The sequence below is a fragment of the Manihot esculenta genome, chromosome 4, assembly GCF_001659605.2.
Source record: "Manihot esculenta cultivar AM560-2 chromosome 4, M.esculenta_v8, whole genome shotgun sequence".
Classification (NCBI taxonomy): domain Eukaryota; kingdom Viridiplantae; phylum Streptophyta; class Magnoliopsida; order Malpighiales; family Euphorbiaceae; genus Manihot; species Manihot esculenta.
The window spans coordinates 6904731-6924016 of NC_035164.2; the positions used below are offsets into that span (position 1 = coordinate 6904731).

General features: G+C 30.4%; 2 protein-coding genes across 3 annotated transcripts; one reads left to right on the forward strand and one right to left on the reverse strand.

The window, feature by feature from the left end:
- The first annotated feature begins 732 nt into the window (after positions 1-732).
- LOC110613804 (calcium-dependent protein kinase 24) lies at positions 733-3633 on the forward strand. Its single transcript, XM_021755128.1, has 8 exons — positions 733-1260; positions 1518-1641; positions 1732-1875; positions 2456-2608; positions 2697-2812; positions 2902-3069; positions 3156-3389; positions 3487-3633. Exons 1-8 carry the CDS (start codon positions 733-735, stop codon positions 3631-3633), a joined length of 1614 nt encoding a protein of 537 aa, XP_021610820.1.
- Positions 3634-4890: 1257 nt separating this feature from the next.
- Positions 4891-17739, reverse strand: LOC110613805 (probable E3 ubiquitin-protein ligase ARI7). 2 transcript variants are annotated; one of them, XM_021755130.2, is made up of 15 exons: positions 17379-17739; positions 15038-15162; positions 13735-13840; positions 13509-13599; positions 12795-12967; positions 12019-12123; positions 11843-11931; positions 10896-11003; positions 10716-10806; positions 10506-10595; positions 9533-9580; positions 7499-7570; positions 7158-7257; positions 6823-6949; positions 4891-5472 (listed from the first exon to the last, which is right to left on the reverse strand). In XM_021755130.2, exons 1-15 carry the CDS (start codon positions 17580-17582, stop codon positions 5394-5396), a joined length of 1608 nt encoding a protein of 535 aa, XP_021610822.1. In that variant the 5' UTR covers positions 17583-17739; the 3' UTR covers positions 4891-5393. The 2 variants fall into 2 exon arrangements, with proteins under 2 accessions (XP_021610822.1, XP_021610821.1); XM_021755129.2 differs by having other exon boundaries at positions 13509-13602.
- Positions 17740-19286: the final 1547 nt, after the last annotated feature.

The following is a 19286-nucleotide window of genomic DNA, read 5'->3' on the forward strand; positions in this document are numbered from 1 at the left end:
AGATAAGTTAAAGATAAAAAAAAATAAAATTATTTCATCCTTTTCAAACTTTATTTTATGCAGATCAAGTGACTTGAAAGAATTAATTGGATGCATGATTTGACTCAATATTTTTTAAAAAGAAAATTATGAATATTTTTATAATTAATAATTATAATTAATAATTATGAATATTTTATTAATAATTAATTTTTCAGAAATTTTAATAGTTATATTTTAAAAATTTTAGAATTAAATAATTATATTTTATAAACTTAAAAATTAAATAAGAAAAGAGATATTAAGTTTTAATGTAAAGCACAGCCATCAAAAGATATATTAGGGAAATTATTTCTTTCACCATAAAATAAAAAAGAATTCTTGAACACAAAATTAATTATTATATATATATATTTCATTGTTTAGCCATGAATCCAGGAAACAAGGAGGGTACAGCCCATCAGGTGAACTCCAAAGAAAAAAAAAATTAATTAGCCATTAACCATTAATTAAAATTCCTCAAATAAAATGGAAGGAAATTAACCAAAAAACCTACTTTTCTAACTACCATTACATCCTTCCTTTCTTCCCCATTTTTAGTTTCCAGCTTCATCCCCTCATACTTCCATTAGGGTTTTCCATTTTTTTTCTCTCTCTTTCTCTCTGTCTCTCTTGCCATGGGCTGCTCCTAACAACAAATCTTAAATCAAGAAAAACACAAGAAAGAAAAAGAAACCCTAATCACATAATCCCATGGGAGGCTGCATTTCAGCACCTGGAAAAGGTGGTCGCATAATCTCCAGAAGAAAGGTACATTATGACCACAGACCAAAACCCATGCCGGAGACCCCCATGGCGGCGGCGCCGTCGCCGAGGCCGACGAGAAACGGAGTTGTGAACGTGCTCAAGAACCCAACAGGTGATAACATAAGAGAAAGATACCACCTTGGGAAAGAGTTAGGGAGAGGAGAATTTGGCGTTACGTACAAATGTTTTGATAAAGAAACAGGGGTTACGTATGCATGCAAGACAATATCAAAGGCGAAGCTTAGGACAGAAATAGATTTAGAAGATGTAAGAAGAGAAGTAGAGATTATGAGACGGTTGCCTAAGCATCCAAATATTGTAAGCTTTAAGGAAGCTTATGAAGATAAAGAGAGTGTTTATCTTGTTATGGAACTTTGTGAAGGAGGTGAACTTTTTGATCGGATTGTTACTAAAGGCCATTACACTGAACGTGCTGCGGCCATGGTTACTAAGACCATTTTGGAGATTGTCAAGGTACGTACACGTTATGGATTTTGCATTTCTTGAAAGATTAAGCTCTAAAATTTATTAGTTTAGCATAAATCAATGATATATAATGCTTCACTCGTTCATTACAAAACTCAGGTTTATTATTAGAATACAAACTAAAAGAAAAGAATATGAGAACCAAATTACTAGCTTCCTTAGCCTTTTTCCTTCTTTGGGTTTTCTTGGTAAAGTGACTTGAAGATGATGTTTTATTTTGGGAAAAAATGTAAAAATTGTTGCAGATATGCCATGATCATGGAGTGATACACCGAGACCTAAAACCTGAGAATTTCCTGTTCGCAGATTCAGAAGAAAGCTCCCAATTAAAAGCAATTGATTTTGGCCTCTCCATATTCTTCCAGCCTGGTATTATTACATACAAAATGATTAAATATATATAGAGAGAGACAGAGAGAGAGAGTTGGTCTGAATATTAATTGTTGTGTATGGTGGCAGGTCAACGTTTCAGTGAAATTGTAGGAAGTCCATATTACATGGCTCCAGAGGTTCTAAAACGCAATTATGGACCAGAAATTGATGTGTGGAGTGCTGGTGTCATCCTCTATATCTTGCTTTGTGGAGTTCCTCCCTTTTGGGCTGGTAATTGTTTCCTTTTTAAAAAAATAATAATAATAATTTTCGGAAAAATACTATCTTATTTTCTGAATTTTAATATAATTAAAATATTGATTTTTATATTTTTAAAATTAAATAATTAAATTTTTATTTTTCGATCCATTTAAAAATCATTTTTTTTATTCATTTGAAATGTTAAATACAAGTGGGTGATCAAATATTTGAAAAGACAATTTTCTTTCCGCATTCCATCCATTTGAATTATCAAGGATCAAACAATCATAAGTGAAGAACAAAAGTGTTTGATATTTTTTAAATTTGCTTATTAGACTGAAATATATTATTAAATGATAATTTAAAGTCTAAAGTATTTAATAAGAATTGTAATTCTTATTAACTTCTTAAATTGAAAAGAGTGAAATAAGGCATTTCAACTCATATAACAGTAGCGAATGGACTCAAAAATTTAAGTATTCGATTTTAAATAATATAAACAAATTTATTAATTATGTTAAAATTTTAAGGACTAAAAAGTATAATTATTATTTTTTTTCTCTGGAAATGTGTCTTGACGTGAGATTATGCAAAAACATGGATAGTACAGAAACTGAGGAAGGTATTGCACACGCAATAGTTGGAGGCAGAATAGATTTTACAAGAGAACCTTGGCCTAGGGTTTCTGAACAAGCAAAGGAGCTAGTCAAGCGCATGCTTGATCAAAATCCTTACAACAGATTAACTATTCAAGAAGTCCTAGGTAAGTTTGTACACATACCCTTTTGCTATAAAAACACAATTTTGAAAGATCAATAACTTAACAAAATAATCTGATGGTTATCATGAAGAACACCCATGGATACACAATGCGAGAGATATGCCTAATGTGAATCTTGGAGATAACGTTAGAGCAAAGATCAAGCAATTTTCATTGATGAACAAGTTCAAGAAGAGAGTTCTTAGAGTAAGCTTTTGAACCCAGTATTTTTTTTTTTTTTTCCCTTGTGGAAATGAGATTTTGGATTAGTTTCTGATAAAGCTGATTTTTTATAGGTGGTGGCAGACAACTTACCAGATGAGCAAATAGATGGAATCAAACAGATGTTTTATATGATGGATACTGACAACACTGGGGACTTGTCTTTTGATGAACTCAAAGCTGGTCTCCATAACATTGGACATGTTCTTCCTGATCCTGATGTTCGGATGTTGATGGATGCAGTAAGTTTGTGTTTTTTTTTTTTTTGGTTGGGAACCTTTTTTTTTTTTTTTTTTTGTATATATGAGAATTTTGTGGATATTAAAAGGCGGATATAGATGGAAATGGGACACTGAGCATTGAGGAGTTTGTGGCAATGTCAATTCATCTGATAAAGATTGGGAACGATGAGCATCTCTCTCAAGCTTTTAGGTTCTTTGACAAAGACCAAAATGGATACATTGAGTTTGATGAGTTGAAAGATGCAATGGTAAATGACAATTTAGGTCCAAATAATGAACAGATCATTAAAGACATCATATCAGATGTTGATCTTGATAAGGTAAGGGCTTTCTCCAAACCCATTTAATTTATAATTCCTTTGTTTTAATTTGCTGTTTAATTCATGCATTTAAGTTGGTTAATTTTTTAAAAAACAGGATGGAAAAATCAGTTACGATGAATTCAAAGCAATGATGAAAAGCGGGATGGATTGGAAAATGGCTTCCCGTCAATATTCAAGAGCAATGCTAAATGCAGTTAGCATGAAATTACTCAAAGACAAATCCATGCAGCTAACGACGTAAAATTTTTTTTAAATTAGTTAATTTTCCTGATAGGTAAGAAAAGTAAATGCAAAAAAAATGTTGAAAATCAAACTAGAATACATAAGCGACACGATGCTTATATTGTGTAAGCTAAGACTTTTTGCTTAGTGCAAATGGAGTATTTTCAGGTTAGAATTGCTACTACTTGACTTTATATTCTTTTATTTAATGTTTTTTCCATTAAGGATAATTTGGGGAAGTGGGATTTCATATTGGAGGAAAGTTACAGTTGAGCTCCCTCATTTTCATCATTCTCTGGAACGTTTGAATATGCACAATGTTTTTTATTCAGCAACCCAATTTGGCACTTCCAATTCCTGACATTATTAGATTAACCCAGTTGCTTCAACTGAGCAACGTTGTTCAATCTGAAACTGACTCGACTCAGATAATAAACTTGCATTTGCCTTACTCTTTTTTTTGTTTTTTTTTTTTTTTGCATTAAATTATAAATTTCATTTTACAGAGTATTCTTCGTTAATTGCTCAATCATTCGTGAACAGTTGGAGTATTAACACTCAAGGATCTATAACGTAATCCTGAAGTTTTTCCCTGGAAATAGTTGATAATCTACATAAAAACAATGAGCACTAAAAGATTATGGCCAGGCAGTTGATCCAATCTGGTATTACTCAGAGCTGTGATTCCAAGTTCAAAGGACAGATAAAAGCCCCTAATCTTGGAAATCTGTTCAACGATCTCTCCCATGGCCACACAAAAACATTGCCGCCCCAAATGAAACTTTAAACCTACTCTAACTGCCCAAGTAATTTCTCAGCAATTAGTATTAATTTAAAAGAGATGTAGTTTTCCTGGAGGCTGAAGCCAAGAGGCCAGGGAAAAGATATTAGTTCACATCCCTCATCAGAATAGAACCATCTAAAAACACAAGGAACATGGAAGGAGAAGAAATAAAAAAAAATAAAAAAATATCTCCCATCAGAATTTACAGGCAACCAAAAATGTAATTGCCGCATGAAGCATTCAATAAATAAGATTAATATTGAGGATATGATTCTCCAGATGAACATAAATCCAAAATGCCCAACACACGCTGAAGACATTAAAGAAACTACTAATATTATCTACAATTCCATATCAAAAAGAAACTAGCACTAAACCTTATTTATTTAAACCAAATGGTTTTAAAATAAACAAAGGCAAAGCTGTTCCTAAATTTACAGATCTTTGGATAGGATTAAATTCACTGAAAATAAACAAAGTTGAGTAACCATGTTCATGAAGCAGTCCAATGACGCCAGATTTTTCTTTTCACAAATGAGTAAATTTGCATCCACATAGAATTTGTATTATTACATTTAACAAAAGCAAGTTGCAGAACTTCAATACCTTAATAGATAGAACTACATACATTACACCATGATTGGTGCTCCCTTCAAAACACAATGGTTTAGAAAGAAATTGATTTGCCCCCCAATCCCTCTTTGACATCTATTTAACATCCACACTTTGAGCAGCCTCATAAAAAGAAGAGCCATCAGACGGTATATTCAAAAGAAACAAAATCCTCCAGAATCGTGGAGAAGTGGATGTACCAAGTACTATATTCCACCAACTAAAGAATTTACAAGTTTTAACAGTTGTGGCAGCATACCTGGCACATTGCTGGCTGACTTGGACCTCGAATAGTTATATTATTCATCCATAATTCTGCTGGAATCTTCGGTTTTAGCGATTCCTTTTCCCCTTCCACCTCTCCCCATGCCAACGCCAATTTTTCAAGCACCATGAGAATCCACATCTGCTAGACCATTCTCCAATGCTCTAACCAAATTCTCAAAGTAATTCTTTGTAACACTGTCACAATGAGAAATGTACAAGACACCTGAATAAGGTACACTTTATAAAGCTTTACAGATAGACAAGGAGAAGGACAAAGACTGATAAGTAGAAGGGCCTATGGCTAGCATCTCACCGATATTTCACAAAGAAAAAAAGTGGGAACACTTGGCTCAATTGTCATCAAAAATTGACCCCGTACTATTATTTCTCACAAGAAATTTTTTTAAAAAGGTAGGAAGCAGTTTTCAGTATCTCAACACAGTATAAATTATCCTTATCTGTGTGTGTGTGCGCCCACATGAGAGAGAGAGAGAGGGGTAACAGCAGTAGCAAAACTAGAAAAACAAAAATAAAATAACGACCACCTTGAAATAAAATTGTCAAACCATTTTTTATGCACGATCCATATCCAAACGCAAAGGAATACAAGAGATTCTATCCAAATAAAGTCATCAAAACCATCACCAGTGATATGCACATGGTATCCAAGTTCAGAAACATCTTAGACCATCACCAATTATTTTAGACCAACTTAGATACATGGCTTACTAAAACTGAATCTAATACATGCCAGAAATAAGCAGTATATAATATTAAAAAATTTTAACCAAAAGGCTTATGATACTGATGGATTTCTAAAATGTCAAATTAACTAAAAATGCCTCGTCATAAATAGTTTTAACTTTTAACATGGCCAATGGTAGATAGGACATATTTTTTTTTTTTAAAATGATGAAAGTATGCAAATTGCAACTGTAAATTAACTTGCTACTCAAGTATTCACATAATTTTTTTTTTTTTTTGAGATTCCATTTAGATAGATGAGGAATTGAAAATAAGTCTTTGAATTTCATATTACATTGTATTTTATGATTTCCCACTTGGAACACATAAAAATCTCCCTTCATTTCAAATGCACACCTATCTAGGTGGACCCCCATATTGTTTTACAAGCCATTTATTTATTCTATAAATTATATCTAAACAATATGTTATAGAAGATTGTTTGCATTAGAAACAACTTCTTAGTGGGTTTCTTTTTTCTTTTTCTGGGCATAAGAAGCCATTTTTAAATGTCTTGGTTATTGTTCAATAACTGTGGGGTATAGAAAAGACTTGGATTTTAGCTAATAATTCAACTAAAAAATTTCTAATGAGTGAATCTCCCCAGTTGTTTAATTAATTGCACAGAGACCTATCTAGTTACTCTGTAACTCGCAGTAATCTTTATCTCTCACCATGAAAGGCAGATAGAATTTCTCCCAGGTCATACAGAAAAAGGAGAGCAACTTCTATAGTGGTAACTGCATATACTTCAATAAAACATATATTAAACAAACATCAATATATAAATGCAATGACTACCTGGTAAGCCCAGCTAATTTTGTTTGGAACTCATCAAATTCCTTTGAGGGACCTTTCACATTGAGGAACTGTAGCAGTTCCTTCTCCGCGCATTGATGGAGCCTTTCCAAGCCATACTCAGCCTCACCTGAAGATAAAAAATAGAAGGTTGAAAGTTTATTCTTTTGTTCTCTCATTTTTCTCCATTAATAGTACAGAGATGCAGACCAAAGTAATTTGGACCAACAAACAACCTGACCCCTTCCTGTGGGAGAGGATATGCCAATTGGGCTGCAAGACAATCAATGACAATCTCATCCAGTGCATGTGAAATGTTTAAGGATATCTATATATACCTTGCGAGTACTCAAAAAACTGTCTCTTAGCATGTTCTTGCTCAGGTAGATAATACCCATATGCATAGGTCCATTTTAGAACTCGCCTGCAATCAACTATCTGTGAACAAGTAACAGGGACACAGTACATATATTAACAAAACTAGAACATGGCCCATTTAATCAAATAATTTTTCTAAATTTTACAAATCGTCTAGCACAATTCTGACAGTGAAAACATGGATCAAACCTTTGTTTTCTAATAAGTGAGCATTCTTAGAACATATGTGCTCTTTTATTGTTCTAAACAAAAATGGGTACAACAGAAATTCCTATCACCAGACGACAAATTTAAGATTCACCTGAAGCCATGCATCTGTAATGAACTTGAGCTGAGATTCAGGGGTACAATGTATGTTACTGAGCTTCTCAAGCTGGAAAAAATCAAGAAATCCATATAGTTATATGAACTACATCAGTATTGAAAAATACACTATTAAGTAAAACATTTATAGAACCTGAACCAAAAAATTAAAAATTACTTTATAACAAATTTTAGACAAAACACAATACTTATTATCATTTACAAGAAAGTAAATTATCCAAGGTTGCCAAAGAGAATAGGAGAATATGGTAACGGTATAGATGTAAATATAATATTATGTTTGCAAGCAGCATGCACATGAGATATGAAGCATATCAAAATACAAATACGCTATTAGTAAAAATAGACAGAAAGATTTAAGAGAATTCAATAACGGAGAAGCCTACATATTTTGATTTTCCACTATTTTGCACATTTGTAATATCAGCAGTTTTTAATGCCTCTAAACATGGTCTAATGGAAATCACTAGGTCAATTCTTATTGAAACAAGTGATGAACAGAGTGTTTGACTAAGAAACAAATTCAACTCAAGCTCAGCTCTTCCTAACTAATGACCATAGAATTTAACATATAATGCAGTGTTGTCAAAATCATATGACTAACAATTCAAGTAGTGATTCAATTTGATTCTTAAGGCCTAACAATTCAAATCCATATAGTGAATCATAAACACATAAGTATCACATGCAAATCAAGTGAATTATTGGAGAAATCATGCAAATTAATATGCATTGCTTGATTCTACTGATTCTTTGTATTGGGTTTGAGGGTTTAAAGTTAAAAGGAAGAAACCCAGACACCACCACCACTGTCATTCAAAAATTTATGAAATAAAATAAAAGAGAGTAGAAGTTGAATTGTAAAGAAAATCAAGCAACACCCATGTTCTTGAGGTATAAATATTTAGACGTTTAAGGAAAAAAAAACCCTAAAATATCACATAAACAAGACTCTATGAGGCCAATTAACTGCTGCATGCATCTCTATCCCGCCATTTTTTCTACTCTTCCCGGTGTATTCTCCCAAGCAAAGGTCAGCTCAAAGATTAGGGAAATTAGCAAAAGCAAGGTAGGAGTTCTTGGTCTTTACTTTTCTGTTTCCTTTTATTATTATCATTATTTTTTAAATCTATTCCAAGTCTAACTGGTTAATTATTTATATTTTACAGAATCAAACAATATATGCCATCCTTCGACTTTTAATTCCAGCCACTACCTTTCTCTAACTATTTTTGTTATTTTCTTAAGTTTTAATTAGGAAGCATATCTTAGATCATATGTGCTTTATATTCTTATTTAATATTATTATATTATAGATGCAAGCTTCTTTCATTCTTTTAGGTTAGCATAGTATTTTGGAGTAATAGTATTCTTAAACCTCTATAAGTTGTATTTCAATTAACATATTTTAAATTCAAAATGGAATTTTTTAACATTAACATATACTGTGTTTAATTTATTTTGACAATTTATATTGAACTTAGGATTAAATTCGATTCAAATCAAATATAATTCACGATTCAAAAATGAGGATTTCAATTTACAGTTCAAAACTTGATTTTGACAACCATGCAAAATTCATTAAGTCTGATCAAGAGGACATCTTCCAAAGCCACAAAAACGAAAAAAAAAAAAAAAAAAAAGACTCAGAATGCAGTATATGCTACAGAGGATCTCACTATGCATTTCTGTAACAGGCTAAACAAAACTCAACAGTGCACCTCTTCAACCAGTTACTGAAGAAAGGCAGATTAGAACGCATCTCTGAGAATGTACAAAAATGGAAATGACTCAAAATATACGATACAGTCTCATATAGGACAAATTTTTAACAATAAAAAAAAAGTAAAAAAACCAAAAATGCTTTATTCCACAGTTAATCCGGATATCATTCACGATGCATCAAGATATGCACAGAGGAAAAACAAACTCCAAGTTGATAGAAATTTCAGATCTTAAAGCCGTCCAATTCATTGGACATACCATTTGAAGGATTAATATATATACTTACATGCGCAGTTTGCATTTGATGTAAATCTGCCAGAGCTTTCTGCCTTGACTGCCACATAAGGATGCAACAATGTCAGATTATATAAATATATATTCAAAATCCTATTGTATACATGATAATATACCAAAAGGGATGCTGAGGAGACATGGAAATGCTAGCAAAATAAATAGCAGCCAAAAGAACAACATGACTCAAATAAAATATAGAGCCGAACACTTGGATCTTAGCTGTTATTATTAAATATAGAGTGAAAATACATCAAAAATTTTCTCCTTTATACAGTTTTGTACTTAAAGACTGCAAAGATATTTAATGATGTTAATTAATTACCTAATTATCTGTGAAACAATCTAGCCCTTGGGCTCCATCTAATTTTCTTCCTTTTCCTTTTTGTCTAACCTAAATTGCATCCTTCACAACTCTTTTTCCCTTTACTCCTATAACATTCAGACACACTATAGCACCACCTAGCCACGAGAAAACCATACACATTAAAATTTAGACTTTTTTCAGTGCAAGCATACTTCATGACTTGGTTATGCAGACTAGGTCTCATGCAATACACAAAATCTAGTCAGGCTCTGGACCACTGTTATTTGACCAGGCAACTCCTCTCAACAAACTACCAAAAATTTACCACAGTTCCAGATATCATATAAACCAAATTAGAAAAGACTCATTACCCTCTAAAACTTGAAATAGATAGATCTGGATTAATATAACATTCATATACCTGATTACCTTAATTTACTCAGGTAGGTCCTAGACAGCAAACCACAACAGAACTAAATATATGGGTTGCCATGTAAACAAGTTGATCCATATATACATATAGGTATACTTCAATCCAAGGTAAAACAAAAATAACAGAGTACAGACAATAACACACAGTTCTTAATAGAATATAGTAATATTAGATAAGAAACCATGCCACAGCATCCATTTAAAGGAAAATCAAAAAATTTTGTCATACCAATTGATTGCTTGCCCATCGTTCATAATAATGGGTGTATCTCTCCAAAGAATTTTTTGCCATTTCTCGCCTCCTCTCTGCTTCATCATACTACAAGCAAAAATAATTTTGTTAGTCACATAAATGATTGCCTTTACCACCACTATTCATAAAAGTGGATGGAGAAATAAGCAGTGTATTATATAAATGACAGCTTATTAATGCCCTTACTGCTCCCTCTTGTTTAGCTGCCTCATAGCGATTACAAGCATAGAAGCCACCAGTCCTCTCACCATGATCTGACCATGCATCAAGGCATAGCCTGCAATTATACATTGGCATCCAATAACATGTCAATAACTGAATTAGATCCAAGCATAAACAACTATGATTAAAGTAAACACAAGTTACCAGCAAAACTCAAATTTACAAGGTGGCGTGCATGTCATGTGCATACACCCTTGGTTTTTCTCAATCGGACGCTTGCACTTTGGGCAAGGCTTGGAGTTGGCGAGAATCCTAGTGTCACAACATCTAAAATCAGTATAGAGCAAAAAGTAAAAAATTAAGACATTAACCTATTATATAATCTTTCATATATAAATACATTTTGTCTATAATATTTCATTACCAATAAGGAGCAATAAATATTTATCTTTAGTTTGTTCCAGAAATGCCTAGGAGACACTAAGGACGCTTCTGTGTGCACATGCAGCATTTGTATATCACCTCAAATCACTTTATAATGTGTAACTATGATGAAAAATCAACAATAGTGAGATAATGTGTACCATAAGATCCTTTCAACGCTTCAATCCTGAAAATTTTCCCTTACACTTCACTCCTAGTTTTCCATAATAACTCGGACAATTGCCAAAAATCAACCTATATCACTATATTAACCAAGTATATAGTGATAAATGATGACATAATAACCAAGGAAATCCTGAGTAAGTTTTATTTAATAATATTACAGAAAATGTAGAATAGTCATTCCTCTCGAAAAGAGAACCCTCATAGTATATCCTAATGTCTTTCAGATAAAAATAAATAAATTCTACTATTTGAGAGAGAAGGATATAAAAAGAAAACCAATTGTATCACAGAGAACTCAACAATTATATTCAAAATACAAAGCTGATATGTAAATAAAAAATCACTAGAAAAATCTTCCATCATGCAACTAAGATCACAAACCAAGACAACACCCTTAATTTGATAGATACACAGAGCAAGGCCAATTGAAGATTATGCCATTCCATGGCCGCAAAATATCATGGGACAAAAACAAAAGGCAATGAAATTATCTAGAAGTAAATCCTGGCAAATATAATCATAGAGGGTTATGTATTATCTACCAATTCATGTTTTCAGATTCAGCACCGTTCTTCAAAATCCACTTCGCCACAGTTCCACAGTCCACAGGACGGTGAGCTTCCTCTGTGCACTGTATAATCAAATGATTCTTACCAATCAGTTTACAACAGTTAATTCCTGCATACTTAATACTTACAACCACTTAAAGGAAACTCACATTCCAGCAAAAGCTATATGAACAAAGGCAGGAAACATCAAAGCTTCCACCACCAGCAGCAAAATCAACAGCATACTTGCATCCTGGAGCAGGACACCACTTTGTCTAAAAGCAGACAAGAAATGCGAGAAACAAAAGCAGTCAGAAGCACAGGAAACAGAAATCAATGCAACAAATTGGCCCTCATTCTCTAGAGGTTTTCAAATTTACAATGAAAGATAAAGGTTTCTAGGAGTGTAATACTTTTAAAAACTTTTTTCTACATGAGATTTACAATTTCATTCCCATATAAGCATTAGTTCTCTTAATATGAAACCCCAATAACTCAACAAAAAGTTTCAACAGCCGACATTCATCCAATGGGAAGTGCTGGAGGGTACTTTTGCGATGAAATGAAAGTAACATACAACAAGTGAAATTCAGACAACCGCATCATATCATTTATTTATAACTAACATTGGAAATAGTGACAATTTTCAAAGCACAACTAACAGGAATATAACCACCAGAATCAGCATGGCAACAATGTTTTTTTCTTTTTTTTGCAATCCTTAAATGGCATGCAAATGAAGGAACTACAATCTTGGAGAATCCACACAATTTGCTGCATGAATGCAATTGATATACTATTGTCTAGTAAACAGGAAATTCAGATTAGGAGCAAAAAGGAGTTCCCAAATTTTAATCTCCAACATGTCAACAAAGATTGTTTGACAGAAATAAATCATTTCTTAAAGTGAAGAAAAAGATAGTATTGTTTCAAATCCCAGACGAACCTTTCTGTTATCTTCAATGTACGACCTAAGAAGATAGTGAGAGTATTTATCCTTAACTTCATGAGATGCCAACAAATTTATCATGTCGGGACCGATAGCAGCCTGACAAGATGGATCAGGGCATCTCAGCATCAAACATCCAGGACCATCATTAATGGTTGTACTAATGTAACCTAGAATAAATAGAGAACACAAGTTAACAACAATAATAGTGGAAACCGCAGAAAAGATGCAATAATCAAGAACTTCCAACTAGGCAAATATTAGGACCACCATATCCGTTTTCTCAAAATAATAGACTTCAACCAATCAGACAATACACTAAAACTCAACAATTCTTCCTCCATTCACAAACCCCAAGAACATAAGGACATACAGTAGACACTGCTCAACTGTAACACTATATATCCTTCACTCATTTAGAAATAACTGATAATTCAAAAACAAATAACTAAACAAGAATAAAAAATAGTTTTTTAACATCAGCTTAGTAGCTTACAAGCATTTTCATACAAATAAACAGATTAAAACAGGTATTTTCAACAGGGAGACAACATTAAGTAAAGGAAACATTATTGGAACCTCTAGCTGTTTTGTAATAGTAAAAAAGAAACAAAAGCAGAATAAAAGTGAAAAGTTTAAAACATCAAGTTTAGGTTCGATAATGGAACATAAATATCAGAGAGAAGCTTCAAAAGAAAATGGCAGATGCACCTGACCAGCATGACCTACAAAAGGGATGCCCACACGCAGCTGAGGTAATCTTATCATGAGGAAAGGATTCAAAACATATCCCACAAGTAAGCTGCTAAAATTAAAAAATATATATAACAGTAATAAAACAAACGAATGTCAGCAGCAAAGAGACAGTAACATTTAAGATTAAACAAGCTGAACATAATCAACCCCAGCTATGCATTGATATGATTGAAGTACGCACGTCTCTTGCATTGGAGAAATGGACTACTGGTGTCTCCAGCAAGCCAACAGATTTCCGGACTGTCTCTTCATCAGCGAACCATTCATCATGTACCTTACTAATGCTCCTGTTAGCAAATATTGATCAGAACATCAAGAAACCAGAAGCAGTTCTGCCATACAGCTATCTAAAATGCAATATGAACATCCATGCATTACATCTTCTCAAAAACAGAAAGTTGTAAACAGTGGTGGAAGCAAAGGGGACAGGGGGGAGCCCTGGCCCCCCCAACTTCAAAGAAATTTTGTGCGTGTGTGTATATATAATTTATTAAATTTATTTCAATTTTTTATAATGGCCCCCTCAAAATTGATTAGTAACATTTAAATCTTCAATATATGTTTAAAATATTAAATCACTATTAATTTATATATCAAAGGTTAATAAAATAAACCAACTAATTAAAATTTTATTTTAAAAAGTCATTAATTAAAAATAATCAATGAAGAATCTAAAATATAATGTCCAATTGTCTACTATGATTAATTGCTCATGTTTAACACTATTTCTTCAACTTTTTTTAATAACAAATATCCTGAAAAAAATTCTTTTAATAGTCTTTAATAATTTTATATGCTACTTCATCTTTCTTTTTTTAATAGAGTGTATTTCACTAATAACTGCCAGTTTTTTGTCTTAAATGAATAAAGAACTTTTGAATTTCGATCACTGTCATTTTAATAAAAATATTGCAGAACAATTATAGTGATCTTTCTAATCAATTGAAAGTCTCCTACCTACTAAGCTGCTACTTAATTCACTTATCAACTAATCATTTACTCGGATATTTTAGAAAAGTTACTATTTCTATGCTCTATATTAAAACTTGTATTTCAATAATTCCACACAATAAAGAGCGATGTACACAACTCAAAAAGCAGAAAAAATGTATATATATTTATAATATTTCTAATTTTTGTATTTTATTTCTCTATAAGAATTACCTTATTTTTTAAGTTATTTTTACTTGTTGATGGATCGCAGGTTTCTTTACTTAATATTTGGATTTTAAGTTGTGTGTTTGATGCATGAGATCTAAGATTTAATTACACCTAAATATTTACTTTTTCCTGAATTTTGATTTAATAATATATGATATTTTAAAAAATTAAAAAATAAAAACTCCATATACTGAAATAAATATGTAATTTATGTTAATATTTATTTTAGCAGCCCCTAGTTCCGCCCTGGTTGTAAACATCAACCCGTAAAAGCAAACAAAAACAATAAAAAAATATAAATAAAAATAAAGGAGTCCAGGTACCAATTATAGTGACGAAGTAAGATGCTTGCATCAGATCTAGATATTGAAAGGACAGTGGACACTCTAGTAATATCATCTTCTTGACATTTTCGTATATCATCTTCCTTCAAGATGGTATAACTTTGCTGAAAAAGAACACATAAAATATTTTAAAATTAAATAGACAATCAAATAAAATAATTCAAAATCAATAAATACTGAAATTCAAAAGGACCTGCGTAGTATAATTTTTCCAAAAATTCAAGGATGACTAACATAAACCCTATATTAGGATGACTGATATAAACAGTGACGGATGGAGAAATTCAATTCAAGGGGGTCCAATTTAAATAAGTATCTACTATTTTATTATTTTGTCGATATTTTTTACTATTGTTCCAAAATTATTGTTCACTTTCTTTCATTATAGTAACACATAATTGACTATTATAATCCTATTTAATTTTATGTTATTTCCAAATCATCCTATCATTGATTATTATTTTTCTAAATAAGTATTCAAAATATTTCTTAATATTTAATAAAATTTAATATTTTTAAGATAGTATAATTGAAAAGTTAATCAAATAAATTGTCTTTTTTAATATGTGTGAAAAATCAAAATGGACAAAAAGTATAGAATAGAGTATAAAATAAATATATATTCAGAAAATAAATTTTTATAAAAAGTGAATAAATTATTATAATTAAATCATGGTCATTCTCATCTATTTTTCATTCATTAAAATATATTTTTAATGATATCATTATCAGTATTTGCAAATATATCTTTTAATATAAGTTATCGATCAATTATTTATGGTTCATCATTATAGAATCGACTTTTAATGATATTTACTATAGAAAAATTTCTTTCCGCAATGGTTGTAAAATACAAATCTATAAAAAAAAATCATTAAAATAATATAATATTTTAATACATGGTTTACTATTGAATTTAATTTTTTTTTTAAAAATATTCTAACCCATTAAAAATTATTTTCGTATAATTTCAATTATATAAATAGATTAGTAACTAAGTGAGATAAATAAAAAAAACTATCACTTAGTAATAAAAATGGTATATAAAAATAAATTAAGTAATGAATGAATAACCTAAGAAAAATTTTAAGTGGAGACTTTAACTTGAAATCTTGAAAATGAGAAGAGAATTTTTTGGATTGAAAAATAATATAGAAGATGAGGGACTAAATAGTAAAAATTTCTTTGATGAATGGATTAAAGAATTAGAAATTATAAAATATAATGATGATTTAATTAAATAATTTTGAAATAAGGATGACTTGGTAAGTTTTTTAAATATGTAGGGATCTGAAGATAATTTTTCATGTTTTAAGAAAAACTACCTATATACCCTTAAAAAAATTTCAAAAATTTCAGGGGGCCCATGGCCCCCCTTGGCCCATGAGTGGCTCCGTCCCTGAACATAAACCCTATATTACACTCTCTTATGATGTATTCTAGGGTTCAAAATTCCTTTGAATGCAACAGATAGCATGTGACGATTCATGTAGCCACTTAAATTAGGGGGAAAGCGAACTATATTTAGCAAAAACTGAAGCCTTACAGCTTCTGATATTTGGTTCCTCAACAAAAGAGAGTTCAATTGAGCCAAGTAATTACACCACTATCTCCACTTATTTGCGTATGAAAAAAGTGAAGTAAAAAGTATAATAGGTGTTAAAAATCCATGTAGTTTCAATGCCAATATAGAAGCTGCATACCAGGAAACTAGCAGCAATAGATAATAATTTTGCAATGACATTAAGAAAAACCATCAAAATGCAGGAAGACTGGCAAATAGATCAAAATATTTGGATAAATCAAGCTACCTGAATCACACAGCCAACTCAACCAAAGCCAAGAGAAACAGTGCATTTAGTTCAAATATGTTCTGGAAATAGCATCACCATATATGATAAAGTTTTTGAACAATCCAAGTCTTATAAGATGAAGATAACAGAAAATCAGACACAAAACTTTCCCCCTAATGCCGCCATAAAGAGGCATATGAAATTTAACTAAAAGAGCTGAACCTCCAGGATATCACAAACTATAACAAATGAACAAGTCACCAGAAACATATCCACCAACAATACCATTGCATTCAAATGGACAAGCCACTAATCACAAGGACTCAACAAAATAGGTACATCAATTAACTCCCTCACAGTCTACACAAAACAAAATCACAACGACCTCAAATTAACCCGTAAACTTAAAAGTACCAAAATTTTCATTCATTTTCTCCTAAACTCTGATATGCCAAATGCATAGAGCACGAAAGCTAAAAACAGCAAACAAAAATTGCCTAAAGGATGAAAATAAAAGAAAAAAATACCTGCGTCCGGCTAAACACGGAATCGTCAAGATCATCGGCAGCCTCTGCCATGAAATCATAGTCAGGACCATCATCATCGTCATCATTCTCACCACCATTGCCATCGCCATCGCTGTAATAATCTTCCTGCATGTCGCCGCTATAGAAATCATCGTCCACGGAATCAACATCATTGGCGTCCATCATATCGTCCTCGGAATCCATACCGGAAATGAGCGAGGAAGAAGAGGATAATCCGAAAACCCTGAGAATAATTCGAGGGTTTGGGATTGTTTGGGAAGGGCGAAAATGGATGGGGTCGTTGGAATAACGAGGGAAAATTATACTCACCAAGCTTTCCTTTCCTTTCCTTTTCTATGTCAATTAACAAATTAATATTTATTAGAAATTGACAGATGAAGAGACAGACAGTGAGACGGAAAGTAAAAAAGTAAGAAAGACGCGGTAAAAGTGAGCATAGCTGAGAAAGTGACAGTAAATATCGGCAGGTAAATTTTAAGATAATTATAACTAGTTTTTTCATAGAATATTTAGACTTTGTTCGTTTTACAAAAAATTTCTATCATTTGGAACACACATACAAGTTATTTTAAAAAATATATTTTCTTAATTAAAATAAAAATTAGGTTATTTTAAGGAAAATAAGAAAATTTATTTTTAACACTTTAAAAAAACTTAATAAAATTTTTATATATAAATTTATTAATATATTTATTTTTACATTAAAATTAATTCATAAAAAAATAAATTAGTTTATTGAAAAAAAAATTATGGCGGACATTTTATGTAAAATAACTTATATTTTTATTATTTAATTTTAATTTAAAAAATAAAATATAATAATAAATTTATATATAAAAATTTTAATAAACTTTTCAAAATTTAAAAAAATCTTTAAAATAACTTAATTTTTTAGAAAAATTATCTTTTTAAAATAATTTTTTTTAATTAAAAAAATATTTTTTATTAATTATGTTTCAAATGTTATAAAATATGAAAAATGTCTTTTCATAAAATTTTTAAAAAATAAATAGAACTTTAATTTATAAATATTTATAATAAAAAATAAGTCCAATTAATTTGATGTATTTTTATTTAAGAATCAAATAAATTCAATTTAATTTTTTTCTAATTAAATTTTTATATATTTTTTAAAGGCCAAATAAATTTTGATCTAATATAATATTAATTTTTAATAATAAAATATTAATTTTATTTGAAATATTAAAAATTTAGTATTTTAATTAATATAAACATTAAACAATACATATAAATAATAAATCATTTTTTTATATTTTTTTATAATCTATAGTCTATAATATAGATAAATGTGGAAAGAGGGATAACAATGACATTTTTCAAAAAAGACATTGTTAACTTTAATAATTATATATTATTCTTAATTTTGATTGGTAAAAATAAAAATTTATTTTAATTGAGTATATGAGTTCTCTATTTAAATATAAATTTCATTATATAAATGGTTATAATTTTAATTATTAAATATTTAAATTAATTTAAAAATTATGAATTAAAAAACTTTTATTGTTAAATTCAAATTCCATTGCTAATGGATATAATGTTATTGAAAAATAACTTATTCCAATTAAAAAAATTAAAAGTTTACTAATCATGCTTGATAAAAAAAAAAAAAATTGTTTTATCTATATTTCTATATCTACTTACGGAAGAGGGAATATTTGAACTTCCTAAACTACCCCTATTATGATTTGTTAATTATAAATTTATTATTATTTAAAATTTTTTAATTTAATTATATGGAAAGAGGGGAAGGTTGGGACTTCTTAAACTACTTTCACTATGTTTTGTTAATTATAAATTTATTTTTATTTAAAATTTTTTAATTTAATTATTTAATAATATAATTTAATGAACCTAAAAATCTTT